This window comes from Malurus melanocephalus, unplaced genomic scaffold (genome assembly GCF_030028575.1).
Source record: "Malurus melanocephalus ecotype Western Australia unplaced genomic scaffold, MMel_1.1 scaffold_108, whole genome shotgun sequence".
NCBI classification, from domain to species: Eukaryota; Metazoa; Chordata; class Aves; order Passeriformes; family Maluridae; genus Malurus; species Malurus melanocephalus.
Window position 1 is genome coordinate 1,630,478 of NW_026623340.1, and position 27,877 is coordinate 1,658,354.

Genomic DNA, 27,877 nt, shown 5'->3' on the forward strand with positions numbered 1-27,877 from the left:
GGGTGAAAAATTGCTGCTTGAGAGAGGAGACTCAGAGAAGCTGTGAAAGCAGTGCAGTTTAATCTGCTGATCGACCCTGTTGATCCCAGCCCACAAGGATGGCTTAGAGGGGGAGCCACAGAGGGGCTGTTCCTCAGCAGAGTCAAAAATCCCATCTTTATCCCAGACAAAGCGGTGAGTGCATGTGAAGKGAGTCTGCATGTCATTTCTCAGCCTCCCTTTTCCAATAAGAAGTTCTAAAATTTTGCTACTCAATACCTAACGGGCTTGAAACATCAGGAAAGCTTTGATGTCTCCCTGTGCAGCCAAATTAGTATGTATATCACAGAGCGTTGCTCGAGGCATGGCTGTGTCTTTTAAATCAGTAGAACACAGGCACTGCAAAACGTTTATTGACTCCTGACAGTAAGTGACTCAGGSTAGGATGGGATGGACAATAAGTTGTCAAGGCTGCTCAGGGCAGACAAAAGCCCTGGAGGCAACTCTGGATGAAAGGGAGTGTGATGTCCATCTGCCTTGGAGTGTGTGARGTCTAAAATTGGTATTGGAGCTGACATTGATAGAGAAATGTGCAGCATGGGGTCTGCAGTATCTTGAGTTACAAAGTCTTGGGGATTAGGGGAGCTCCTCGGCCCTCCATAGCACAAGATCTGGGGTTATTTATGTCATTCTTACACTCGTTTTTCCTCATTTTATGACCTCAGTCACCCAAGAGATATATGTGAGACTTTCTGGCAGCTGTGGCATTTTCTCCTAAGCCCCATAAAACCTAAGTACCTTTATCAGCTTGTTCTTGTTACTTCTACCACCCTGAGACAGGGACTCGGAGTCAGCTCAYGACTGATGAATGAGTGAAGCCTGGATGTGTGAATTGGCTCAGRTGCCAGTCTGCCTTGCCACGTGGGCAGGGATCAGGGTGGTCAGATCTGTGCTGATCCCAAGCTTTGCAGGACTGGAAAGGCTCAGAGAGGGAGGCAGTGGAAGGCTSGTAAGGATGGCTTGCTTAGAAATTGGTTCAAAGTGACTGGACGTGGACATGTTCAGCCATTACCAGCAATGGGACTGGACCTCAGAAGTCCCCAAATTTCTGCTGGTTTTGGTGTGTTGGGGTTGATGCACAAATGAACCTGAAGGGTTTGTGTTCAGGTTCATTTCTGCAAGCAGAGCATGGAGCAGGTGGTGGTGACAGAGGTGAGAGCCCCGTTTCAGTGCTGTGATAACCCCTGCTGAGGTGACCAGGGAGATCCACARTGGGATCTCATCCTGGGTCATTGTGCCTGCAGAGAAATGGGGACATGTGGGCTAACATGGGCAGCTGCACTGTGCTGTGAGATGAGATTGAAGAGTGTGCCCTGCAGCAGCGTGGAGAAACAGGGAATGGAAGAACGTGGCTGGGAGAGTGGGCTGGGCTGCTCAGTCTGCTGGGGTGGTTCATGGGAACATGGACACGGTTGGTCCGTGCCACTGGCAAGTGAATGAAATGCAGTGGAATCCCTTCATGAAAAGCCATAGAGTTGAATTTCCTGAGTTAAGTGGCCAGGAAAACACCACAGATATTGGGCTTTCCCTTGTACTCAGATTTTCCTTACACAAGGGCAATACAAGAGCACAAAACCAGCTTTAGATACCAGATGCCTCTGTGTTACCTGTCCATCCCTTCTGCCACAGAGGATGCCGAGCACTCAGGTTCACAGAGGTTGGTTCTTCCTGCTGTTTGTTGGTTGAAAAATCACCTTGCACTTTRCATGCCACCTCCAAAATTGGATCTTGCTACTATGAAACTAGAGCCGAAGTCAAGCAGATGGCACTGCAGAGGTGTTTCCAGAAATCGCATTTCCATCACTGTGTGTAGTGGTTTTTCCGTAAGGGACATTTTTTAAACTCAATTTGGGAGACAGTTACTGATTCAGGGAATGGCTTGAAGAGCAGGTGGCACTTTAGATGTTGAAAAGCAGTGTGTAGCATGGATAAATGRGTACCAAAAGCCTGAGGAGGCTGAGGGGGTGCCTTGTGTCTGTCGGTGTTGTGGGATGGATTGCAGCGGCACACGTTTGCAGGGATTCAGCCCTGAAGCAGGGAGCAGGTTAGGAACAATCCCTCTGGAAGAGAATTGGTTTTCTGTAAGCACAGAAGAAWCAGCAGCAGCTGCCAAAACAAACAGTGCTGTGGGGACTGTGCTGGTGGCCCTGGGCTCTGGACACAGCAACTCTTCTCATCTGAGCTTACGGTCTGAAGTCATGAGCAGGCACAGTCATTACAGAGAAGCTCCCTGGTGCCCTGGGATGCCTATTCCTGTGTCCTGCCAGCTTCCCCTGTGATGGCAACTGGTGTCCTGAATCTGCTGGGCTCACACTGGAGTTTGGGTTTGAATGCTGGAGCTGAAGTGGTTCTGGCCACGGTAAAGTCTGCGGGTTGCAGACAGCAAAAGCGCTGGAGATCGGGATCTTTGGGGCTTTCTGCAGATGGGACAGCTCCTCCTGCAGCCCAGAGCTGGCCAGGTGTGTGGTGGCACCCTGGCACATCAGGGCTTTGGGGGAAGGGGCCAGCTGTGGGGTGTTCTGGGCCAGCTGTGGGGTGGTCWGGGCCAGCTGTGGGGTGKTCWGGGCCAGCTGTGGGGTGGTCWGGGCCAGCTGTGGGSTGGTCTGGGCCAGCTGTGGGSTGGTCTGGGCCAGCTGTGGGRTGGTCWGGGCCACCCTCGGCAGTGCTGGGTGGTCCAGGTGGCCCCTCTCCCTCCATGGCTCAGTGCTTCCCGCTGGAATGAACAACCTGGTGCTGCTGTGGAGACGTGGCCGGTGTGAAAGGGTGCCTTGTGGGTCTCCTGAAGGCAGATTTAATTTTAGTTATGAACGCTGCAGCGYTGAATAGGCAGCGACGTGAAACAGAAGCACAGTGGGGGTGTTAAGGGGTGGTAATAGCATGGCTGTCATGAACTGCTGTTGTTGGGAACAGGCTGTGCTGCTCCTTTGAGCTGTGAAAATGTGCACTTGGAAAGGAGCTGGGCAAAGGGGGGCTGTGTGGGAGGGGAAGGAGCCCCCCAAGGCCTGGCTGCTGCCCTCCTTGCCCAGGGGGCTGCAGCTGATGAAATTTGGGTTTGTCCCTGCCAGTAAAGGTCCTCTGTTCTCCAGAAACAGCCCAGAGGAAGGCAGCAGGTTGGGCAAAGGTGAAGATCCACACTCAAGTGAGCAACCAGTGTTCTGCAGGAAAGTAGAGGAGCATCACCTGGCCACCAAGTGAGATGTCAAACACTGGGTGCACCATTTTTTTTTTTCCATGGCTTTTCCATTTCTGGTGTCAAAGCCTTGGAGTTCCAGGTGTGCCGTGTGTGTTGCAGAGGGTGTTGAAGTCTGGAAGAACAGGGGGTGGTTTAAGTGGGGTTTGCCCCATGTGGGAAGGAACTGCAATAAGTCAGTCATGTCCTTTGGTGCCTTGAGGCAGTGGGATCTCTCTGGAGCTCTGCAAAGCTCTTTGTGGATCCAGGAAATGATGGAGAGATGGGAGAGAGATGGAAGGGTGTAGTGGAAAGGAAGGACACTGCCACTGTGGCCGTGCTGCTTCCCTCAAAAAAGCTCCCCCTGTAATAAAGCAGAATTGGGGCTGAACCCCTGGGTGAAATGAGGACTGGTCCCCAGTCTGCAGGGATGTTCTGAATCTTCCCTGGCTCGAAATCCCCCTCCCACTACTGGAGTTAAGCAACAATAAGGTTTGACCCATGATGGCTCTGTTTTAATCAAAGAGACATGTTACTCTGTTAAATAAACATTTTCCCCATCCTGTTATATGACTCAGTTTTTCTTAGCCTGGCCTGCTATGCAGAGTATCCAGTGTTTTAATTACCTTCTCAGATACATGGATTTGTTTCTGAGAAGAGATCTGTAGAGAAGTGCAGAGCTTGGGTRCATCATTTTTAGCCAGCTTGTTTTGGAGATTGCTGGATTTTCACACTAGAATAAGCCTATTTTTTACATCAGTAAGTATTTTAGCCCCTCAGACTAGTTGGAGGGGGGATTTTGGCACCCTCAAGATTGTTTTCAATGGGAAACCAAGTACATAAATGTGCCTATACTCTGTAAAAGCTGAGAACAAATCATGCCAGGTGCTATAAAATGGTCTAATGTACCGCAGGATGGCAGCTCAGATTCACAGCTCTCCTTGGAAGGCAAAGTTCCTTCTCCCAGGAAAAATTGGATGCAGTTTTCAGTGCATTAGTGCTAAAGTGCCTTCATGCTAAAAACCTTGGACTGAATCCCTGGATTGCCTTGAGCTGCAGGAAAACAAGGAATTGACAGGACCTGGACCTGTGTGAAGTTCTGGTCCATCCCAGGAGATCTTTGMTGCAGAAAGTCTTGGATGCTGAGACAGAGTCTGGAGGAGATGAGACTCAGCAGTGAACACCTTGAATAGTGCATGTGCAAAAATAGGGCTGGGCAACGAGTTTTTCATAGCATTCACCAAAAATTATATGTTAACACAGGCAAAATGAATTGGTGACTTCTCTGTCCTGGTGAAATCTCTGTCCTGTGCCATTCCTGTTGTAGGAAGAGCATGCAGGACACGGTGGTGTTGAGGATGCCCTGAATGAAGTCTGGGTTTGGAGAGTAGAAAGGGTGGTTGTTGGGCTGCTGGCACCAGCCTCAGTGTTTTAACTGCAACAGAAATGTMATGGAAGAAATTTATTTGGGAGGCTTCTCTGCTGCCAAAGTGGTAACATTTGGATTTTTATGAGACTCCTTGTTGTTTGTCTCAGTTTGCTGAGATTTCTGTGTGAGACACAGTGTTCCTCGGCGGGGAGGGCTGGCGTTGTGGTCTGGTCCCAGCAGGGCTGTTCATGTAGAAATTTCAGCAGTGCCTTGCAAGAGCACCCTGATCCCACTCATTTTGATATTTGCATGCAGCATAAATAAGAGCAGTGCAAAATGGTTGGATTCTAAGGGTTTTGCTTTAAAGCATCAGATATACAGCAAAGTTACTTCATTAAATGCCTGCAGTGGGGATTTTGTGTGCATGGGGCATTGGAGGCTGCATGTCCATTCTGGGAAGTGTAAGAGATGTTGCTCTGCCTGGCAGAAGGAAATGGGAGCTCTGCATTTCTCAAGAAAATGACAATTCTGGTTGTGTCCCACTGGTTGCAGCAGGTGGTGGGTCATTTATTTTGTCGGATGAATAAAAGCCGACAGCATAAGTTAAGTAAATATGATGGAATACATTTCTGGGTACAGAAATTGCAGTTTTTGCTTAGAGGTGAAATCCGTGCTTGTGCAAGGAAAATTTTAAAAAGCAACAATCGATCATTCTCTTTCTGTCCTTAAAATGAGGACCTGAATTTTGAGCCAGGATATGCAGTTGTTGTCTACAAAGGCTGATATTGAGGCCAGGGTTTATTTATTTAGTAAATACAATGCCTGAGTGCATCAATTGATGTTTAAAAGCATTTCCCAATGTTCTCATTCTGTGCTGGTCCATTACACTTTATGGAGTGTGAGGACCTCAACCTTTGAAGAAAAAAACTTGTTGTGCCTGCTTCATTTGTAGAAATTAGTCTTAATACTTGACATTATCAAGTTGGTGATGGTTGATATAACATTTTGAGAGTAATTAGGAGCATGAATATATGCTCAGATGGATGTTTAATTAAAAATTGTGGCAGCTTTGAWGATCATGCTTGAGTAATCCTGAGGCTGAAATGTGGGTTTGTACCCAAGTGAGCCTTGATGGTGAATCTGGAGAGGGGAAATGCTTTAGTAGCTCAGATTTCCTCCTGTATGTTTTATGCCATCACRGCCATCAGTGTCTGAATTCATGGAGAGCCAGAGGCAGAACTGCTCTGGGACAAGAGCAGGGAGATGTTGGAGGTGTTGGAGATGTTGGAGGATGTTTGTGTGTTTGAGGCCTCTGGGAGCTGTACCCTGGGTGGTGCTGACAGGGTTCCTTCAAACCTTACCACAATGGGGTGACCAAAATCCTCCTGGAGAGCTCTTCCCTTCCTCCAGCCTGTCTGTGTCTTCATTGCACATTCAAGAACATCTGCAGAAGGGTAAAAATCATCTGGGTTTTCTAAACTATTTCTGAAGGTTTCACAGCAAGTCTCAGTGCTGAGCAGTAGGTTGAATTTAAAGGGATGGTTGGCTGGTGAGGAGATGCCTGTTTTTCCTGGATGGCTTCATCTGCCAGGATGAAGCTCTACAATCCATCGTCATGAACAAACTATAGAAAAATCAAAGCTTTGCTCCAACACCCCACTGAGCACTTACTGCTTCTACTCTGCCTGATTTTTGCGTGACTAAGGGCCCCTGATGGCTTACATTAACATACATTTCCAAGTGGTTTCTTTTGTTTTGGTAAATGCTTACACAGTATTAAGTTCTTACCATTGCCTGTAAATATTTGTGAGGTGTGCAGGGAGGCAGCAGATTCCCAGGAGAAGGATGCTGTGGGCACRCAGGGATCCATTTCCCCTTGGCTGGGACTGAGTGAAGCAGCAGCACTTCATAGGGACATTTCTTTAAAATATAAAATGAKGTGGTGATGCATCAGGTGAAGGCAGGAACAACTCCTAAATCCATGGTTTGAAACAATCCAGCTTGCTTCCCCCTCCTCCTCCTCCAGTTCACAGGAGATGGGGCATGCCGTGGTCCAAGTGTTTACCCTGCTGGCGCTCTGTGGGCTTTAATTAAAGTGTCAGTACWCGTGGGGACTTCTGGGCAAGCCAAGGAGGATGAATTTAGGAAGAGGAGGATTTGTTTCTGCAGATCATTCTGCCTGGGTAGATGGTGTTTAGCGATGTGCCCTTCCTTCCCGGGGCTGCTGGGCTGCGCTCGCTTTTATCACTTTTTATRTTGCACATATTTTAAAATAAAGCTCTTTTTCCGCTCTTAGAACGGGCGGTTGCTCAGGACATATAAATTGTGTTAATAAATGAGCGAGGAGCCCTGGTGGGTGAATTGGCTTCCTGGTGAAGTCATAAATTTGGAGAGGATGATGCCGCCTTGCTCCACAGCCRGCGCGTGGGTTTGCTTCCCAGCGCCGTGCCTGGAAACCTGAGGGACCAGGAGAGGTTCCCTTGTCTGGTAATTTGGGGTTCTCACTGGAGGCAAGATGGTGTGAAATACTCTCTCCAGCCTGCAGGAGGGCTGGGAGACCTGACACAAACCCCAGCTCATCAGTGTGCACGCTGGTATGGGGGCAGAGGAACCTGCAATTTAGGAAAAGCTTCTGTTTTTCTGTTTCTGCCGTGCTGCAGTTTGACCCCTGTCCGCCTCTGCTGCTGGTTGTGTCCTTGGTGTGTTAATTATCACTGCTGCAGGGCAGGAGCTGCCATTCCCTGTGTGTCTTCCACACCATTTCTCACATGATGGGGCCATGGGCAGCTCCCATCATAAATAGGGATGCAAACTGGAAAATAGGGATGCTTCCCTTTGCCTCCCAGCTCTCCTGTTAGGATCAGCATTTGCTGGCTTTCCTGGAGGAAAAGCATCTTTTCCTCAGGCTGCCTGGTGTGGAAGCAGAGCACATGTCCTCCAATTGGGGSTGGGAATGATTTGATACGAGCAATTTGGATGTGATGTTGGGTGATCTGTTTCTCAGGAAAGGAGGAAAGGCTGGGAATTGCTTTGCTGATAGCAGTTGTGTTGGTTTTAAGACCTCATAAATAGTTGGAGCTCTTTTATATTTTCACCATCTCTCCCAGGCATTTTCCCATTAGGATTAATGTAGTCGAGCACTGTGCAACAAACAGTTCATTGCAGTGATTTGCTGGGGTTTTTTTTCAGCTGCTGAAAATTTAAAAAAAAACCTCTCTAACCTGCTAACCAAGGCTTTCCAAAAATAAATTAATTACTGATCAGAGTGAATGTGGTGCCCTGCAGGCCAGGGGTCCCTGCTGTGTCCCCGGGGCCACAAGAGGTCCGAGGGCAGTGTGGGGACTCCAGCCAGGACATTCCCATCATCCCAGCTCCAGCTGCCCATTTCCAGCCGAGTCATGCTCTGTGCTCAGGAGAGAGGCCCCCAGCTGGTTTTTTGTGCATGGCTGAGCATTAAAGGGTATTTCCAGCCCTTGTTTGCCAGGAAAATAGAGCACTGAAGGCTCTGTACTAATTAATTGTAATGGCAGGAGGAAGGGGAGGGAATTGCTTTCGCATCATGGCTGCTGTGAAGATGCTCTTAAAAAAAACCCAAAAAATAATGTGGGGTTGCTGCCAAGGCGAGGGGATTGTTTAAGGATGTTGTTCACTGCGAGGAAAACATTGTCACAGGGCAAAACCAAACAAACTTCTCCCTTTTCTCTTGCAGGGTCGTCATGTCAAAACAGGGCAGCTYGCTGCTATTAAGGTTATGGACGTCACCGGGGTAATGTATCCTCCTCCTCCTCCTCCTGCATCCCTAAATTACAGATCAGAGGGGAAAGGGGATGGGGTGTGATAACKTCTGGGGGTGGGTGGAAGACTGATGTTCCTGGGAAGTAAATTGCCTTTGTCTTAATGTGGTATGTGTCATTCAGAGGTTTTAGTTTTAATAAATATGTGAGAGGAAAATAAATCTGGAAGAGTTTTGGAGATAAGCACTTCTGTGCTGAAGCAAAGTACCAGTACCAGCAGTGGCTCTTTTAAATGCCTTAATAAAATATGAAGAAAACCATGGAATGGTTTGGGTTGGAAGGGACCTTAAAGATCATCCAGTTCCAATCCCTGCCATGGCAGGGACACCTTCCACTGTCCCAAGCTGCTCCAAACCCCAATGTCCAGGCTGGCCTTGGACACTCCCAGGGATCCAGGGGCAGCCACAGCTTCTCTGGGHACCCTGTGCCAGGGTCTCACCACCCAGTATAGAATTTTTTCCCAATATCCCATCYAACCCTGCCCTCTGGCAGTTTGAAGCCATTCCCCTTTGTCATATCACACATGCCCTTATCAAAAGTAGCAACAGGATCRTGTATTCATAGCTCATTTCTGTTTCTCTGCATCCGTGRTTTTCACTGAAGCGCTTTTGTTCACCAAAATTATGCTGAAATTATTGTCATGAATAACTTCAYTGGACAAGTTGAATAATTCCTGTGCATCCTACTGATAAAGAGGAAAAAAATACCCATGGTCTTAAAGGTGGCTCTGAAAATTTTTGTCMGACTAAGAAGATCAAGAATTTACAAATTATTAAATGAGTAACAAAATTGAAGGGAAAGGATCRTTTCATCATGTGCCACAAAAGAAARAATGAGTTGCTATGATCCCTAAAACCCTAAATAGATGCATTTAGGAACGGGGCATGCAGATGCTTTTTCTTGAGTAACTTTATACTATCCCCCTCAAAGTTCCTGTACTGGAAACCATCCCAGCCTTGGGAATGAGAATGTATTTTGTTGTGTTTTGTCTTTTTTTAATTATTTTTTCTTTTAACTGGAATAACACATTTCAAAATTAGGACTCAATCACCATCTACCCACCTTAATTTTTGAGTTAATGTTTTAAATTAGCTTTCAGGAGCTCAGCACACACAGAAATGACTCTCTGTGAAATCAGTCAGCTGGCCTTGGGAATCTGTTTTGAAATACCTTAGATGCTGTGGYGTGGTATTAATATCCATGGGATCTTCATCCAGGTTATTTTTGGTGCTAACAGGTGAAATGATGTGTGGAAATAAGTCTGTAAATGTGAATGAGATTTGCTCCTGTTTACTTGCAGTATCTACGAGTGCCATTTATCTCATTCCCGTGGGAAGCAGGCTCTAAGGGAACAGGCAGACCCACCAAGCATGGCATAAATAGCAGTGGAATTCCCATGGGATGAAGTCTGATGTTAGAGAATTTAAGCTGAGAAATCAAAATATTACCCTGAGGCCAAACACAGGCTTAAATTTGAAGCCACCCTAAATTCAGTGATTTTAAAATACCAGATCACTTCTTAGGAAAGATATTGGAGAAAAGTACCTTGAAACCTGATCTACCCAGTGATAATTTCATACACATCTTCAAATAGATGGCCCTGTTCTAAAACTTCACCTCGCAAAGCTGGGCCTCGTGTCTGAGTGTACAAAATAGTAAATCAGATATTGGTCATGGGATGTGCCTTTTGGATGTTTAATTACTTTCCCTTTAGGYTGTTTTTAGGGAGGAAAGGCTCGTTCAGGGCAGGATGGGCAGTGACCACGGTGAAGGCTGTGCAAACCCATTTTTTGGGGGTTTGCAAACCCCCAGTGACCTCCAGCCACTGCAGGCTGGTCCTGGACATTACTCCTGGAGGAATTTCTAAAGCTGGTCCCTGCCTTGTGCCTGCAGCCGTGCTCAGCACCTGCTCCAGGCTCTGAAAAAACCCAAACCCACTCCTTCAGYTCCTCCTCACACACAACTGCAGTGCTGCTGCTGCTCCATTTGACCTTCTATCCCACCTGTTTTTCCAGGATATCCCTGATGACAGTGTGTCTTTCAGAAGTCAGCAGAGAACAGGATCGTTGTGGTCATCCCAACCATGGGCATCTGCAGCTTTTGGAGTGTAGAGCCCGGGCTGGGTGGGGCTCTGAGCAGCCTGCTCTAGTGAAAGGTGTCCCTGCCTGTGCTGAAGGGTGGAACTATCTGATGTTTAAGGTCCCTTCCAACCCAAATCTGATGGTTTTGTGTTCAGTGAGCTCCCAGAGAACTCCTCACCCTGACCACGTGCCTTGCACTGAACCCCCACAGGCTTTTGAAAACAATGCTTTTGTTTAACTCATCCCTYCTCTTACTAATTATCTGTTAGGGAAGATTGCAGAACAGAGGCCCTCAAATTACAGCACTTCATCAGTTTGGGCAGCTGCTATCTCTGAATTAAGAGTTGGGATTGGTTTTCCAGGGCTGCTCGTGCTGTGTGCTGCATGACCTACTTCCAGCGATGGATGTAAGAGAATCGATTGATGGAGGCAAAGTGTGGCAGCAAAGCCTGGCCTGTGGCTTTTGCTGGGTTTGGGATTGGAGCAGAGTTTGAGATTGCTGTTGCAGCAGCTCGCTGTGATGATTCCATTTTCTTCCCTTCTCTCTGGATTTGCCAGGGGTGATTGCTCTCAGCAGTCCTGCTTGGAGCAGCAGGTTGGCCTGGAGTCCCCCAAGCCTGGCCATGCAATGTCCTCAGGTGCCATCCACAGCTCTGATGCTTTAGAGCATTTTTTCCACCCATTTTGAGTTCTTCAGCTTAAAGACAGAGTTGAAATAGAACTTTAGAGTGAGTGTCCCTCTGCCTTGCCTCCATTCTTTCTTAGAGGGCCARGCATGAATTGAGGCATGACTGAAAAGCTGGCTGGGTGCTCAGAGAGCTGGAGGGATTTAATGCTGAGTGCTGCTCCTTGCTCCCAGCACTGTGGCCATCCAGCTGCTTTGTTGTTGTTGTTTCAAATGGCTTTGATTTAAAAATCACTCTGTGGCCTGATAAACTTCATTTTATATCCCCTGGTTTCCTGGACAAATGAAAACAAGTAAAGTTGTGTTGACTGCTTGAAGAAGAGATGTGGTAAAGGTTCTTCCAGAATAGTCCCCAGGTTTTCTTGGTAATGCTTGAGCCTGTTCCTCATCCTCTTTGGTGCTCATACCCTCCRTGTTCTTACCAAAATAAAACTGGAGGTTGTTTTATGCCAGCTCCAGGGTGGGCAGGAGTGATGTGCCAKAGGGCTGGGAGCACAGGAGTGCTTCTGCCATGCAGTGGTTTCTGGAAAACCACCTTCTTGTGCCTCTCATGTGTGTGAGGGTGTGCTGATCCATCACTGGGGTAACACAAGTGTGCTTGAGCCTCAGAGCAACATCAGTCTCCAGTCCAGCTCTCAGAATCTGCTGCAAAAAATGGTGCAAAAAAGCTGAGGCAGGCAGGGGGGGCTTGGAAGGTCACCCACCTACAAAGAGGACTGGGAGCCTGTGAAGTGAAGTCTCCTAAAGCCTCTGGTTTTGTTTTTATTTTCTCTTCACCTCATCCCAGGATGAAGAGGAAGAGATCAAACAAGAAATTAACATGCTGAAGAAGTATTCTCACCACCGAAATATTGCTACATATTATGGTGCTTTTATTAAAAAGAACCCACCAGGAATGGATGATCAGCTCTGGGTAAGTTGCTTTATTTTCTTTTAAATAACTGGCTTTTGACACAGATTATTTACTCTGCGTTGTCCTCTTACCAGCACCCAATTTACACAAAACCTCTTATTTTACATCAATCTTTTTTAAAGTCACAGCTTTGAAAAGGCTCTTGTTGCGCTGCAAAACACTTCTCCATTTTGCCATAAAATCTTTGCAGGCTGATGATAAACCCATTTTTATTCTGAAGTGTCATTAGCAATATCTTTGTTACAATATTCAGTTGGAAATCATTCCATCCTCTGGCGGTTGGAAGGAGCTGGAAGCTGGGAGGGTGGAGGAGGCTGGGGGGATCCCTGTCAGCTCTTGGGGCTGCCTCTCGTGTTCCATAAAGAGGAGGGGGACAGTGAGGGGACATCAGGGAGGACTGTGGCTKTTCAGACACTTCACTGGGGACGCCTGACGTTGCTGAAGGGCACCAGGCTGCTTTGTGTCTCCATAAATCCTCACCTTCCTCCTCCYGCTGCTTCCCTTGTCAGGGCCTTCTCAGTTATTAATTCAGCATTTCCAGAGTATGAAGGATGGAGTTTAAATCTGCCCTATCCCTGTGGAGGGGCAGAGCATCAGAGCTCACTGCCTTTGGCAGGTGCCCAGGGGGCCGGGCAGGGCGGTGGCACYGCAGGTCAGGGCTCTGGCTGTTGCTGTAAAATTAATTAAAGTTGTGGTGCTGKGTTGCTGTGCTGGTTGGAGTCTCTGGGGCAGCAGCCCGTGGAGATGCTGAAGAGCAGCAGCAGCACACTCTTCCCTGTGGTTTCTGTACAACACAGGCTTCATTTCAGCAAAACATTCCATGATTTCAGCTGTTTGCTGCTCTTTGCTGCTGTATCACATGCCAGAGCATCCAGTGGGAACTGGAGGGATTTAGAGGACATTCCTCCCAGAGAAAGCTGCAGTTGATGGACTTCTGGGCCATCTTGCTCCCCAAGACTTTCTGGTACACTGAGTTATTGGGAAGGCTTGGGGGCTTGGACTCCAGGGGCATTCTTAGCCTGGGTGTCCAGGTTAACTTTGGTGGGAGCTCTTGGAAAACTTGTTCTTTGCAGCTGGCCTGGGATTCAGCAAGGCGAAAGCTGTCAGGCTGAGAAATGCTTTTTCATCCCATGAAATTCCATTTGGCTTTGGCCGGTTTATAATTAATTTTTTTTTTTTTAAAGTGAAATATTAAAACAACCCACAGTGTTTCTCCTTGTGCTGCAGGAGTGCCTGGAGGGGAAAAAACCCACCAGATGTGTGCCAAATCCTCCAGTAATGAGAGGAGCCCTCCCTGGTGCTGGCCTCTGCTCAGTGCCTTTACRCTGCTTGGGTCTGGGGTTTGTGTGCTCTGACCAGGCAAGAGGGTTTGCACTGGAGCTGGAGGAAAGGAAAAAATCCTAAAAGGCTCTTGGCATTCAGTTTTAATAAAAGAACAGCCCATCCTTGCAAAAAGAAAAGCTCCCTGCAGAACTCCTTGGATTAGGAGTGAGGTGGGGCTTGTCAAGGGAGGTTTAGGTGGATGTTAGGGARAGGTTCTTCAYCCAGAGGGTGGTGGGACATTGGAACAGGTCCCCAGGGCAGTGGTCACAGCATCAGAACTCCTGACAGAGTTCAAGGAGTGTTTTGAAGCTCTCAGGCACAGGGTGGGATTGTTGGGGTTTTCCTGTGCACATCAGGAGTTGGACTCAGTGGTCCTTGTGGGATCCCCTCCAGCTCAGGATATTCCGTGATTCCTCATCGATCCCCATGGCCCAGCAGAGGAGGTTGCATGTGCTGTGTCACCTTCACATGCCCCAAGCCAGGAGGAGAACCTGGGTTTCCCTGTGAGTCACCCAGCCATGCAAGGGGTGAAGGTGTTCATCACCCGCTGTGCTGCTTGTTCCTTCCCCCTGGGAAAGGCAGACTGGATAATCTGAATTCTCTACCAGACTGCTACCTCTCCTCTCAATTTGGGGCCTTTCTCACGGGTTTGTGAAAATGATTTTTTCAAAAGCATTTCTTGCACTGGGAGGAGGTTTTAAATCTGTGCCCAGTGCTGGGTCTGGAGGAGGATTCCTGGGAAAGCTCCCCAGCCCTGCAGCAGAGGTGTGCAGGTGCCCCTGTGTTAAATAGCTGTTGTTTCGGGATCTGATTGAATTAGGGCTCCTGTGAACTCTATTGCTCYTTCCTCACAGATAAAGGCTTGTTTATTTTTCATTGGCTCTTTGTTGAAATAAAGCAGTTTCTGATAATGCCCAAGTAATTCTTTTTATCGACACTCGGGAGGCTGATACGGAAATAAAAAATAGGGAACTCTTTCAGTGGAGATTAAGATCTCTCAGGAACGTGGCAGGCTTCCGACATRAAGTATTGTCAGTGCTGCTGCTCCATTCCACAGCAGCCACTGGCCCTGAAAGATGAGCWCAAGCTCACTAAACAACCCTGTTTTCAAAAATTAAGGAGCTGTGTGGAGGGTATTTTAGCAGCTGGATCACAAATCTGCTGTGTTAGGCAAAAGAAAAAGGAAGTAGAAGTCATAGGGACAACCTTCATGGAACTTTCAAAAAGAAATTTAAAATTAGGAGGTAGATTTATTCTTATGTTGGATAATGTGTTGCATTCTGGGCTGCTGTGGATCTTTGGGAGGGTTTGTGTCCAAGGGGGTCCTTCTCTGGTGCAAAGGGACAGGATGAGTGTGGGATGCTGGGGAAATACCCCAGGGATGCAAGGACTCCGTTAATCGATTCACTGCTGCTTCTTTCCTCTGGCCCAGCTGGATTGGGGTTGCCATGCTAGATGTACTCAGGTTTTAGCTCTTCCAGGTAATACACAGCAGAGGTTTTGCCATTCCCAAASTGAGGAAAGGGATGGTTGATTTGAAAAATGCAAAGTCTCTTTAAACAAAAAATTCATGAGGCAGCAGGACACAGAGATTTACAGCTGCAGCTTCTGAATTTGCCTTGCTTATGAAGTTTGCTGTCACTCTGGTATGAAGAGCTAAGTAAATGCTAAATGAACTGTATTTAAAAATRCTTCCTCAATAAATGTCCTTGCAAATTAAATTTCAGAAGATGATCTTACCTTTAGCCCGTCTTGATGATAATTTTAATTATGGTTAATAAAAATTCAATATGCATTACCAGTTTATTGTCTTACTCCATCATGACTTCATCCCTTAAGAAGATTGGTAATGATGCAAATGTGTGAGGGCAAAGCACTCAKGCAGAGGTATGAGACTGGTGAGGAAGTATTTTAGTGTCCAAGTGCCATTTGGAAGCCTTTTCTGAGTGTATTAAGCTCTGCCCTAAAATCAGCAAGAACTGTTCATTTTAATTTTTCTCTTGGAAGACTGTTCGTTTCCAGCCTGGTGTTGATGAATTGATATTATGGCAGTATCCAAATTGTTCTTCTCCTTTTCCTTTCTAAATTTGCTGCCATGGTACCCCAAATGTTAATTTAATCAGAAACACATTCAGATATTGATATTCCCCACGTGTCAATGGTCCAAAGGGAAGAAAGAGAGGAACAGCAACTTTGAAACCAATTGTTCCATTATTCCCCATTGGGTGAGAAATGAGTAACCATGAGTTAGGCCATGTCCCAGTGACCCAGATGGATGGCTTGGCTCCTGCTGGGGTGGAGGAGCTGCATTCCTTGTCTTTGCATGGGGCAGATTTTGGACAGTCACCCATCCACTTCTTGGAGCCACTTTTTKGACATAACAGGGATATTCCAAGAATTTTTCAGCACCAGTTCAGGAAGAGAGCAGAAACTTAACATCAAAACTAAACACAGGAGCATTGTCAAATGCGAGTAAGGTGTAGTCTGCTCAAGTATTTTATTTAGCCTGAAGGTTCATGGCAGTCCTGTGTCTGGATTTTAGGATCATTATAATTTATGATAGTCTTAAATCACCGCATTTTTGCAATTTGGTGAGGAGTATCCCTTCTCCAGTTTTAACTCTCTTTTTGGCCTRTGCTTTTAAYAGTGATGTCACTTGCTTGGAGAACRTTAAATGCCATGTAAACCTYGTGTGATAAGAAACTTTAAACACGCATCGAGGAATCTGGCKAGGAACCACTGGCAAGGGAATATCTTCAAGTAGGAAGCAGATCTAATCGGAAAACACGGTTTCACATCTGAGAGAAGCACTTTCACAGGCCTTGGAGGAGGCTTGTTGCACACACACGGGCTGTGCTGGTTTTTTGGAGCTCGCCGACGGCTCCCGCGCACCCCGGGGATCTGTGAAATCCCTGCGAGGCAGACTCACATCCCGTGCTATTTCTGTAACGTTTATTTCACAGTTGTTCAATGACAAGATTAAGTTTGGGCTGGGTTAGATCATTACTYTTCTATATTTGATGATCTGAAACATTGGAAGTGGTACAAGCAGTGGTTGTGGTCGGTCATGTTTGAGCCAACCTGAGCATCAGGACAGCATCTCTCTCTTGGAAAACCTGGTGCTTCCCTTCACCTCAAGGGAAGTTTCCTGCTCAAAAACATGATCAGAACTGAAGGTCATGTGGTTAATTTTAAAATAAAAATTGGAAAGTATACATAGCTCCTAAATCATAGGAAACTTTCAAATATCTGCCTCAGTGCCTTTGTATTTTCAGAGTTGAGGAACTTCTGTGCGAGAGGCAGAGTTTTGTTTTATTGCAGTTGATACTAAACATGGATCAGAAGYATAAAGCAGGGTGTGTAGGGGTAGGGTTTGAGATTCTGATCTCCTCCACTGGTTTTCAGCACTGGACTGGTTCCTATTTCATGCTCCCAAATCTTCTGGAGGGCCATGAGCCTTCCAAGGGTTCTAAACTTTTACTGTTTTATCTTGTGACACCCCCAGCTGGATTACAAGCCCGTAAGTTTGGGATGACATCCTGATGGCTCTGCATAGCACCATGGTAGCAATGCCAGCTCTGGGGTCCTRCCCTGGGCTCAGGCAGCCCTGGGGATGCTGCTGCTGGTGTCACTGAATTCCATTTCTGTCCCTAACTGCATTCCTGTTCCTTTGGCAGCTGGTGATGGAGTTCTGCGGCGCGGGCTCCGTCACCGACCTCATCAAGAACACCAAGGGCAACACCTTGAAGGAGGAGTGGATTGCCTACATCTGCAGAGAGATTTTGCGGGTGCGTGTCCAGGGGGAGCTGGSTSTTTTTGGGAATGTGGCAATTGGGARYYCAGGGGACWCRGGAAGCCTTTGGCTCTGCAGATTCCATGGATTYTCTGCTGCCACGGGCTGGGGCCTCTGCGGTGCTGGCAGGCGTGAATGATTCATGTGCCTCTATGATGCATAATAAATAAGCCCTGCTTAATGCCCTTTAGCTCTGTTAGTTCCCTCAATTTTAACCCCCTTTTTCCTTCAACAAAAATCCAGTCTCCTATTAGTATTAAAAGGGCGAAGATTTATTCACGTTAGAATTAKGTTTTTAGTTAAAACAGAAAGGTGGAGGACTAATAAAGTCTGTGGAAAGAAGAATCTTCATGATTAAAAAGCATCCTATGTTTTATTAAATCCACATGTCTGACTTTAATAAGGATGCTGCAGCTTTTATACTCACAATATAAATGTTTGACTGAAATGTCTTAAAATGTGCCATGCCAGAGTTTCACATACTGGGAGATGGCAGCTTCAGCCAAGACTTACCTGCATTTTGCATTGATGAGGCCAAAAGATGGCATTGTAATGTTGCCCTAAAATTAAAATCTATTGCTCTGTGAACTGAAGATTTGCTCWAGAGAAAATAGGATTATTTGGCATGTGAAGGAAATCTATACAAGAGCCATTGAAGTGATAGGATGAGAGGAAAGGGCYTCAAGTTGCACCAGGGGATATTTAGGAAATATTTCTTYATTGGAGGGTTTTTTAAGCATTGGAACAAGCTGTCCAGGGATGGATGGATCCCCATCCTTGGAGGGATTTAAAAGAGGTGWGGATGTGCCACTTAGGGACATGATTTAGTGGTGGCCTTGGCAGTTGTCAGGGTTATGGTTGGACTTGATAGTCTGAAAGGTCTTTTCCAACCTAAACAATTTTGTGATTCTGTGAAGGAAAATGAGGCAAAATGAGCTCTCTGAAAGGATGTATCAGACACTGAGGCTGCCATCAGTGTCCAGAGGTGACACAGCACTTCCATGCTGACCCTGAATGCCACTGTCCACACCAGTGTGATGTGCAGAAGGCGCTGGCACCGTAACTCATCAGCTGTGCTATGGACACTGCTCCCAGTGCCAGCAGGCCACAGTTCCATGGGCTTATTTTAAGTGTATGAGCTCTGTGAGCCTGCTCCTTAAAATAGTCGCTGGCAGTGAGTCAGAAGCAGCCTCTGACTCATGTCCTGGAGCCACCATCGAGTGTCACCAGCTGCAGTTTGGCCGTGGATTGGGGCAGGGGTGGGTGACCTCCCTGGGGTTTGGGGTGAGGAAAGGCTCCCACCTTCACCTACAGAACGTGGCTCGTGCTTGGTTCAGACAGGGATGGGCAGCTGGAATTCTATCCACATTGTTAAAGGATTTATTGAAATTCACTGGAATTTTTGCTTTGCCTCCAATGCACAAAGGTGCCTGTAACCAAGTATAATATGGCTAAAAAAGGACTCCCGTACAGATATAATCTGTTCCACAGTTTTCCCAAGGTAACGAGCGTAAAATGACTAATAACTACCAGAAGTGATAGCAGAAATTCTTCTCTTCCTCAAATATGAATGTTTAATATGAAATGTAAGCCTAATACAAAATGAGTTTTTTGAAGTAATCCATATTTTTCCTAAGCTGGCAATCTGTGTGGATGTTACTTTGAAATAATAAATGAATGAAATAAAAATGTGGGTTGCAAAAAGAAATTAATGAGCTAATAAACCAGCACAACAGCAGAGCTAGTTTACCTTTAGCCTTTGAGACAGGCTTTTTAYTTGAGCTATATCTCTATTTGGGGTATGTGCAAGTTATAATGTTTGTATTTGCATGGTAGCTTTTTTAATAYGAGCTTCTCAGTGTATTGAAATCCAGTTTATTGGACCAATATAACAAGAGAATTGTTTTCTCCAGTTCCTTGGATGATGGAAATGGAGAAAGGAGACAAACCCATTCTATTATTTCTGCTGCAGAAATGGCTCCCTGAGGCAAGGGAGCACATGGGGGAAATCAMGTCTGGAGCGACGGAAGAATTCGGGTTAATGCAGGTTCCTGCAGGAACGTGAAAAATTGGGTTTAATCCCTTTAGAACTGACAGGCTCCTTGCCAGGCATGTCCTCCCAGCATGGGACATGGGACAGTGTTTGGAGCATGTGATAAACAAAAGCATTCTCCAGTGCTTTACTCCAACTGTGAGCCTTTCATTTTTGGAGYATAATTGGTTGAGGAGGAATGTCAGAAAATAACATGCTTTGAACTTGGATTCCTCTAACCTTTCTCTGAATTCTCCAGGGCTTGAGTCATCTACACCAGCACAAAGTAATTCATCGAGACATCAAGGGACAGAATGTATTGCTGACGGAAAATGCAGAAGTGAAACTAGGTAAGAGTGGGTTAGAGCTCCTGGAAAGTGCAGGTGGGCTGGCTGGGGGAGAGCAGCAAAACTGGTTTGTACATGACCCAAAAAAAAGGGGATGAGTACCAAGAGCTGCTCTGTGGGTTTTGTTGGCCTTGATAACGTGACCCAGTGCTGTGCCATAAAGTGCTGGGGGTTGATGAGAAATTCATCTGCAGTGATGTTTCTGCTCAGACAGCTCTGCCACCAGATACAGGCTAAGCAACCAACACCAGTTTTTCATGCCCTGGAATGAAAACTGCCCTGTGTGCACTGCCAGATGTTGTCAAGGGCTGTTCCCCCACAGCTGCATRGCAGTGTCCTAGAGGATAATCCGTTCAGTTTAGGGTGACATGATCCAGACTCATTTTCCAAGSTAACCTGATGGAGGGGTATTAATTTGCAAGCACTGCTCTGAATTCTGTGCACTGTGTTGGTCACCCTGGAGAGGAGCAGGCTTTGGTCTCTAGATCATATAGGAAGTAGTGGATCAGTGCTCACATCCTCAGATGTCCAGCACCAATGTTTTAATTTATGCTGGTRATAGAAGATCCCTTACACTGGTCATGTGTGGTGCAAGCCTCTCTCCATCTACAGCAAAATGAAACCCTGGCTTAACAGATGGCACCACCAGCTCATTTGGCTTTATGCTGGTGAAGATTCCCCTCCAAGGGGAAATTCTCCAGGGTGAATCTCCAGCCATTGTGTTACGCAAAGTGCAGTTAGTGGACCATAGAGTGTTCTCTCGTTGGTTTGATTTCATCATTTTTTGCTTCATTTTGCAGCTCTCTGCTTGACATTTCCCATGGGCCTTTGTCCTTGGCCCTTAGTTCCTTAAGTCTTTTGCATTCCTGCCATTTGCAGCAAGAATTTAGGTAGAAAAATGAGGCTTCCACCAGTGTTTGGCAGGCTTTAATTCAAATGAGCAAGCRTAGAACAAAGGCTGCTGCTTATTCATGTTGCTAACCCTGTTTCTCATTAGTATGAGGAGCTGTGATTTCTTTTCATTGCCTCCTGGCAAGGAGGAAAAGGCACAGGGTTTTGTACAAAACCTGGACATCAGATGATGAGGTTTGTCCTTGATTGACCTCTGTTGATCCCAGCAGAGATCAAACAGGAATGCCTTCAGCCACATCTTCCTTTCCTGGCCGTGCAGAGCTGCTCTGAACTAAACCATGTTTTACATGGTGTTGCTCAGGTTTTTCTGTGCCCTTATGATACCCCATTGTCTCCCTGCTCCACAGTGGATTTTGGGGTCAGTGCCCAGCTGGACAGGACGGTGGGCAGGAGGAACACCTTCATTGGAACGCCTTACTGGATGGCCCCCGAGGTCATCGCCTGCGATGAAAATCCCGATGCCACTTACGACTTCAAGGTACCTGAACGAGCAGCTTCTCACTCAGGAATTCAGTATATCCTTGCAGCTTTGAAAAACACCTTGTTAGGCAGCACAGGCTCCTCCTGCTTTCAGGCTGTGGGATTTTGGGATGCCAGTTCGAGTCCAAGCTGAATTTTTGTTGTGCTGTTCACGTATCCAAATTTACTGTGAGGAGTCCTTCCCCGTGCTGAGAAAGGTGTCAGACTCAGGCTTTCTACCTGCTACCCTGCTTTTTGGTGCTGTGTGTTTAAATACTCCAGTCAAACATGCTGTATTTGCTCTATTTACTCTGGAGAGGAGTCAGGTCAGGTTTAGAAAGGCTAAAATCACATCCTCTGGCCTGCAGGCTGATATTCGCAGGGAGATGTRAAGGCTGCCACACAGTCAGACGTTTAGGGGGCTGACCTACTTTTCACATGTCTCTCCAGCCTGTTTGAAGTTTATTTTTGGATCGGTGGCAGCACAACATCACTGCTGAGTTATAAGGTGGCACAGAGCCCTGTGCCATGCAGYAGATCCACAGGACAGTTGGGAGCCCCACCTGCCCATTCAATCCACACTGAGGTCTGATGTTTAAAGCAGGGACAGCTTAATATAGTTTATCCTGTTTCTGCCTTACTTCAGGTTTTTGGATGCACATCTGTAGAAATATCCCTTCTTTTTTGGTCTCTTGGCTTTTTGAAGTGTCCAGAACTTGARTTTCTAGATCCAACCCCCTAAGGTCCACTGAGTGTTTCCAGAGAGGAGGGCAGGACACTGACACATGCACTGAGGAGGAAGCTCAGGCAAATGAGAAGCTCCCTGTACCTCTGTTCGTGTGCATGCTGAGAGATCACTTCACAAGGTGATGTTTAAAAATGACTTTGAGACCCTCTGGTATGAGCTGCTTTCTAAAAGTAGARCACTCCGATGTGACAGAGGCACAGCCCACCATCATGGCACAATTTGTGCTGCAGTTGCAGATCATTCAGAGAAGTTTTTGAGAAATKAATGATTTTAAAGTAGCCAAATGATGCTTTGCTACTGCAGCCATTTAAGTGCATCATCAATTTTTGAACSGATGGTTTTCCAGAGAGCAGTTCTCCAGTCTGAGTTCAGGCTCTGGGTTATGGAAATTGTTAGTGATGAGGACACGTAGAAATAGTTTAATCTCCAATTACGTGTTACTCTTTGATTAACCAATTACAACAGGCATTTCCTCAGCTCTGCTGAGGGCAGTGCTTCATGACAGGGCTGCACCCTGTGCTGGCTGCTCTCACCACTTCTCCTCTGACAGCTGCCTGTGCAACGCTCTCATTAATCACAGCTTTTTATTATTATTATTTGAAAAAGGACTGATATCTGCATAGGCTACTTTCTACCCTCTGAAATCCCCGAGGATTTTCCTCTTGCCAGAATAACTGGGGCAYTTAATATGCCGTGGACTGATGCACGAGCTCCAGGACCAGAATCCCTCTATTGTCCCCGAGGATCAGATGCTCTCAGCGYCTCTCTGAAGTTGTCCCTGGCCCTTTTCCCGTGGCTGGGGGTGTGGAATGGCTGATTGCTGCTGACACAATCCTTGCAGGGTGCTTTCASAGCTCCTGGGGATGTTGGAGCTGCTGGACATCAGTCTGCACCCYGGATCACATCCCTGCACCTGATGCTCTGGCTTTGAAGTAGGGTGGGGAGGATGTAAATTATAATTATTTCTTTTAAAAGGGATGCAAATCAGATGCTCTCAGATTTAGCCAGCCGGCTTAAAATACTGAATACAAAAGATGAGATTTATAGGGCGAGAAAAGGAATCCTCACAGGCTTAATCTGTTGGACAAAAAGCCTCTGATCTCACTGTTTTCTTAGCCAGAAAGAGATGCCTGTGTAATCTATGGAAGGAGGCAGTAAATACATCCTCACATAAATAAACCACTTTAAAAAAGAACAAATAGAAACCCCCCATTGTCGAGATTATTTGTTTGTTTTTTTTCCCCAGCCAGTCTTCCTTTTTTCTTTAGAGATATCTTGTCAATAAGCTTAGAATCAAAAGAGGGGGGTGAAGTAAGCCTGCTTCCCTTCCCAAGWSAAGGCAATGCAAATACATCAGCACAGCATCCCTTTGCTGGATGGACTGAAAGGCTTTTCAGTTCTCAAAAATAAAAAAMMMMMMMMAAAAAAAATCCTGAATTCCAGATCATTATAAAATGTGCGCTTCCTGCTGAGTTTTGTGCTTTCTCTGRGAGACTTAGAGAGGTGATAATCCCTTTCTGTATTCCTCCAGCTTTAAGATCACTTGGCATCTTGCATATAATACTGGGCACCTCAATATGGAAAGACACATTAGGAATTTGGAAGGAGTTCAGTGGCAACCCAGAGGGAAGGGGTCATGTGTGCTGAATCATGTGGAAAGACTGTGATAATTAAGTATGCAGCAGAAATCCCAGCTGACCAGAAACAAAGAATGGATGAGACTGTGCAGTAAAAAGGCTGAAAATAAGATTTGAGAGAGAATTTTTAAGCAGGTACAAGGATGTGTAGCAAGGACAGCATTTGTTAAGGGAGAACTTGAGCTAGAAACAAGGGAGAGCCTTGAAATTTAAAATCCAAGTTGTTCTTCCTRTAGGGTGTATGTGAAAAGGTGCTTGTGGTTCCTAAAGGCTTTCTCTAACTCTGGCTGGGCCTTTGGGACTCTGTGYTGGGAAAAACAGTCTTTTTGGGATTTACTCATTAAATGGCAGGTTTAGAGGCTTGAGGCGGTTTAGAAAGGGCAGCACTTGAACAGGAGAGGAGAGAGGTGAAGCAAAAACATGGCAGCAGGGCAAGGAAGAGCTGGATGTACAAGAGGAAGGGTGGAAGGCAGAGTCCATCCCTTCCATCTTTAGATGAAAGCCCCAGCATTGCTCTGAGCCACGTTGCAAGTGCAGCAGATGGGTTGTGCATCTTTAGGAGTCCTGTAGCTGGTGTCCAAAATAAGGAATTGGTCCCTTCTGCCCAAAAGCCTGACCTTGGCTGTGTCATTAGGGAAGGTGCTCATTTTCTCTCTCTGGGCATGCACAGTCTCTGCCTCYTCACTGCCAGGAGGGCCAGTCCATCCCCTGGACTCGTTGCCAGGGCTGGAGGTGCAGCCAAAGYTGGTTAGTGATTGTGGGGTGGGGAGGATGCCCTGGAGGGGAGCTCAGTGCTGCTGTCCAGCAGGAGCTGGGCATTCAGGTGTCCCTGTTTGCAAGGGGGAAGATGGAAGGAAAKAAGAGTGATACAGGAAATCAAAGAGTTTCCCAAAAGGGTGTGTTGTCCCTGCTCTGATCCTTCAGGAGACTCAGAGCAGGGTTTGGGAGCAGGGTAAATAAAAATGTCCATTTCTCCTTCCACTGGCAATGTCCCTCTGCTTTCTTTGACAGAGTGACCTGTGGTCCCTGGGGATAACAGCCATCGAGATGGCCGAAGGTGCTCCCCGTAAGTAGAGTCACTGCTCTGTTGGTTATCCCTGGGCTGAAACGTGCTGGGGTTTGCTGGGCACCAGCCAGAGCTCAGCTCTGGGCAAGAAACACCACCCCAAGGTGTTCCCAAGCAGCCTGGGAAACCTCACCTTGCTGAGGTGGAGCTCACAGCATCCGTGGGGACAAAGCTGCCAGGGCAGTGGGGTGGGCAGTGAGCAAAGGCTGACCTGGGTGGCCCTGATGCATCCTTGAGCATGTGGGACACGGTATCCTCAAACAAAACACAGATGAAGAAGGGGTGGAGGACTGGAAGCAGTAAAACACCTCAGAGCTGGTGTGACACTGGTGGTGACACGCTGGTGCACCCACACAGGTCACACTGCCACCATTTCCAGTGTCACCCTGGGGCTGTCCTTGCTTGAAAAGGCAAGGAAATAAAGCAGAGCATCGTGGCACGTGGTGTGGCTGTCCCTTGCTCCATCCCATTGCTCTCTGCACCCAGCAGGTGCTGCAGAGCTGGAGCTGCAGGGTCAGAGATGTCCCCAGCCATCCCCTGTGGTGACCCTGGCAATGCTGGGGACATTCACACCCCTTGGATGGGGACATCAGCCGTCGCTCCAGAGCTGGGGGGTGTCTGTGTGAGGTTTTTGCTGCAGCCATCCTGCCACAAGGGTCTGGCAGCCCCAGAGGAATCTCAGATCTCCCTGCTGGATGCCCGTGCTGTGTTTAATTCCTCTCTTTACAAATTGCAGCTCTGTGTGACATGCATCCCATGAGAGCCCTCTTCCTCATCCCCCGCAACCCGGCCCCGAGGTTGAAATCAAAGAAGTGGTGAGTTTTTTTCTCTGTTTTTAGGGACTGTAAAAACATTTCTGGAGCAACCTGTTTCTGCAGCCGGGCATGCTGGGGACTTGGTGTTGATATTTTCATAGTTTTAGGGGTCTGTGATGGTCCCAGCATCACTCTGGTGAGTGCAGGTTTGGGTTTTGGTCTCYTGTGGAGAGGAAATTTGTTCTGAAGGATCCACTGTGGGATGGAGGGCTTCCTTGGTATGCAGAGAGGGACACACTCCCTCACACTGCCATTTCACAGGGCAGAGTTGGCTTTTCCAGGGCAGTTTGTGCAGCCTGAAGTCTGATGACACTTTGGCTCCCGTTTCCTTCCAGTCAGGTTCCGTTTTCAAGTGGAAACATGTATCCAGGCCAAAAAAAAAAATAGTATGGTTTATCTTGAAGGCCTGGGAATGCAGAGATTTGTATTTAGTTTGGGCTTTATTTTAAAATTTTGCAGGAAAAGAGACATCACTGTTTTGGAAAAAAAACAAAGAAAAAGGAAAGAAAGTGAGGCATGCCAATGAAAACCCACAGGAAAAATATTCCTGAAGCCTAGCAGATGTTGTTTTGTTGCTGTATGTTCTATATTGATGGAAGTGGAGTCCTTAAAAACACTTGTCTTTGGTTTGTGCTGTTTTCCTGCCCCAGGTTCAGCAGTGGTTTAGTCAGGAAAGATCTGCCACATGTTAGGGAGACAGCTTCTTCCCAGACAGGCTGAGCTCAGAGAGGGAAGTGTTCACTGAATCCTTTAAATTCTGAGCTCAGAGAGGGAAGTGTTCACTGAGTCCTTTAAATTCTGTTTATTATCTTACTGATTACACACCAGAAGAAAAAGAAGAACCCATGGTAGGTGCTGAAAACACTTGGTGCCACAGCAGCAGTATTTTGTTGCTGGCAGAGGAGCGAGAGGGATTCGTTTTGCTTCACATGCGTGGTGTTGGGCTTTTGGGAGCAGCCTAAAAACTCAGCCAGGCTTTGGCAGGAGCCAAAAAAATCTCAGTTTGGTCAGGCTGATCCCCAGCTGCTCCAGTACCTAMCCAGGAGAGGGAATGTTCCCAGCTGGCTCTGCAGAGGGTGTCAGATATTCTCTTTCTCTTTGCACGACCTTTTGAGGATACCATTAGTCAGCTGAGAAAATAGTGTAGGTGCTTGTTTTGTGCCAGATCACCAGTCTGCTCCTTTGTTATCCTCACTCCTACAGCACAAAAAGCTTTGTGAGACTTGAGAGTTTATTTTTCATACAAAAGTGCTGTTTATTCAGCAAAGACTCCCTCAGCCTCCAGGCAGAGGGGAGCTGATGAAAGCAGGTTTTGAGCAGGATGTTTAAGGTAAAAATGGAGCTGGGRTGGAATTTGTGTTTTAGTCCTTGCTCTGAGGTGGCAGGATGTGTTTTGTGCAGGGTGGGATGTTCCTGGCACTGCTTTCCCCACACATGGGGCAGCTGTCCCAGGTTTGCACTCCCTGTGGTGTCTGTGGGGTCAGTTGGTGTGTCCAGAGCTGTGCTCTGCCCGTGCCAGGGGTGCCACCCTTTGAGGGAAGGATCTCCTGGGAAGTAATTTTGTCATAAAATTCCAGCTTCAAGGGGCAGCTTGGTGCTCTTGTGGCCTCTGCTGCCCTTCCTTGAGCCAGCAGGGATCCCTGGTGTCCAGCAGAGTTGGGACACGTGTACCTCAGGCAGCTCAAACCTGTATCCATCTTCCAAGCTTTCMTTGCATGGGAAGCACCAAATGGTCCAGACAAAGTTCCACCAACTCCCTGAAACCAAATTTTTACAGCATTTCCAATGTGGCACTGGGCAGATTTGCTGTCCTTGGCTCATTTCTCAGCTGGAAGTTTTGCCAGGATGGGTCCTGGAATTCTGCAAACCCAGCCCAGAAGAGTGGAGATGTTTGGCCAAGCTTTTGGGGTGGCTTTCACMAGCACAGGTCACAAGAGCAAAGCAAAATGGAGAAAGGTTTGACTTGAACCTTGAGTTTGTCCTTTTTTTTTTTTGTGCACAGCAGCACAGAAATAAAAGGACACCAATGTGGGCAGACCATCCTTTTCCTTACATGTAAAAGTAGTGAAGGGACTCCGAGAGTAAATCAGGAAAGCCAAGAGGGAGCACTGGCATGGGAACCTGCCCTGAATTAAAAATTGCAGAGAGGGAAATAATTTTGTTGCTTGCTAAGTCCTCAAACTCGCTTTTAAAATAATGCTGTGTTCCTACGAAATTTAAGTCTTTGGTGTATCATTTTCTTTCCCAATTAAAGCCAGCCAGCAATGAAGTTTTATTTTCTTCTTCCCATGTTTTGCAGGCAAAATGAACTCCAACTTTAGTGATTTTWTTCCCATAAACCTTTTCTAGCCCTGCCTTGTAAAAGATACGAAACCTCTTTGTTAATGAGGTGATATTTGCACTGTGATACCACTTTTCATCCAAGCATCTGCAAAGACTTTGCAAACATTGATTTAAGCTTTACAAACCCCAGGAGATGGAGGAGCGTGTGTTTCAGGAAGGTGGGCTGACCTGGGCATGGGGAGGGGATGAAATGTGTGGTGCTGTGCTCCTGGATGAGAGCCAGGGAGAAAGCCCTCGTCCTCTTCTCCAGTGAGGGCTGAACTGTGTCACTAGCCAGGCTGGCTTGTTTTAGAGAGGAAGATTTTGGGAAATCCAGCAGCCTGAGCTGGAAAATGGTCAGGAAATCCCTGTC

General features: G+C 46.8%; 1 protein-coding gene across 1 annotated transcript in view; it reads left to right on the forward strand.

Moving 5' to 3' along the window:
• Positions 1-27,877, forward strand: part of TNIK (TRAF2 and NCK interacting kinase) — a 141,062-nt gene that overhangs the window by 64,114 nt on the left and 49,071 nt on the right. Inside the window, exons 3-9 of the mRNA XM_057369417.1 lie at positions 8,287-8,343; positions 11,925-12,050; positions 17,051-17,161; positions 19,458-19,548; positions 20,805-20,935; positions 24,313-24,367; positions 25,104-25,182. Of these exons, the coding sequence (XP_057225400.1) occupies positions 8,287-8,343; positions 11,925-12,050; positions 17,051-17,161; positions 19,458-19,548; positions 20,805-20,935; positions 24,313-24,367; positions 25,104-25,182 (650 nt within the window). The remainder of the gene's footprint in view (positions 1-8,286; positions 8,344-11,924; positions 12,051-17,050; positions 17,162-19,457; positions 19,549-20,804; positions 20,936-24,312; positions 24,368-25,103; positions 25,183-27,877) is intronic.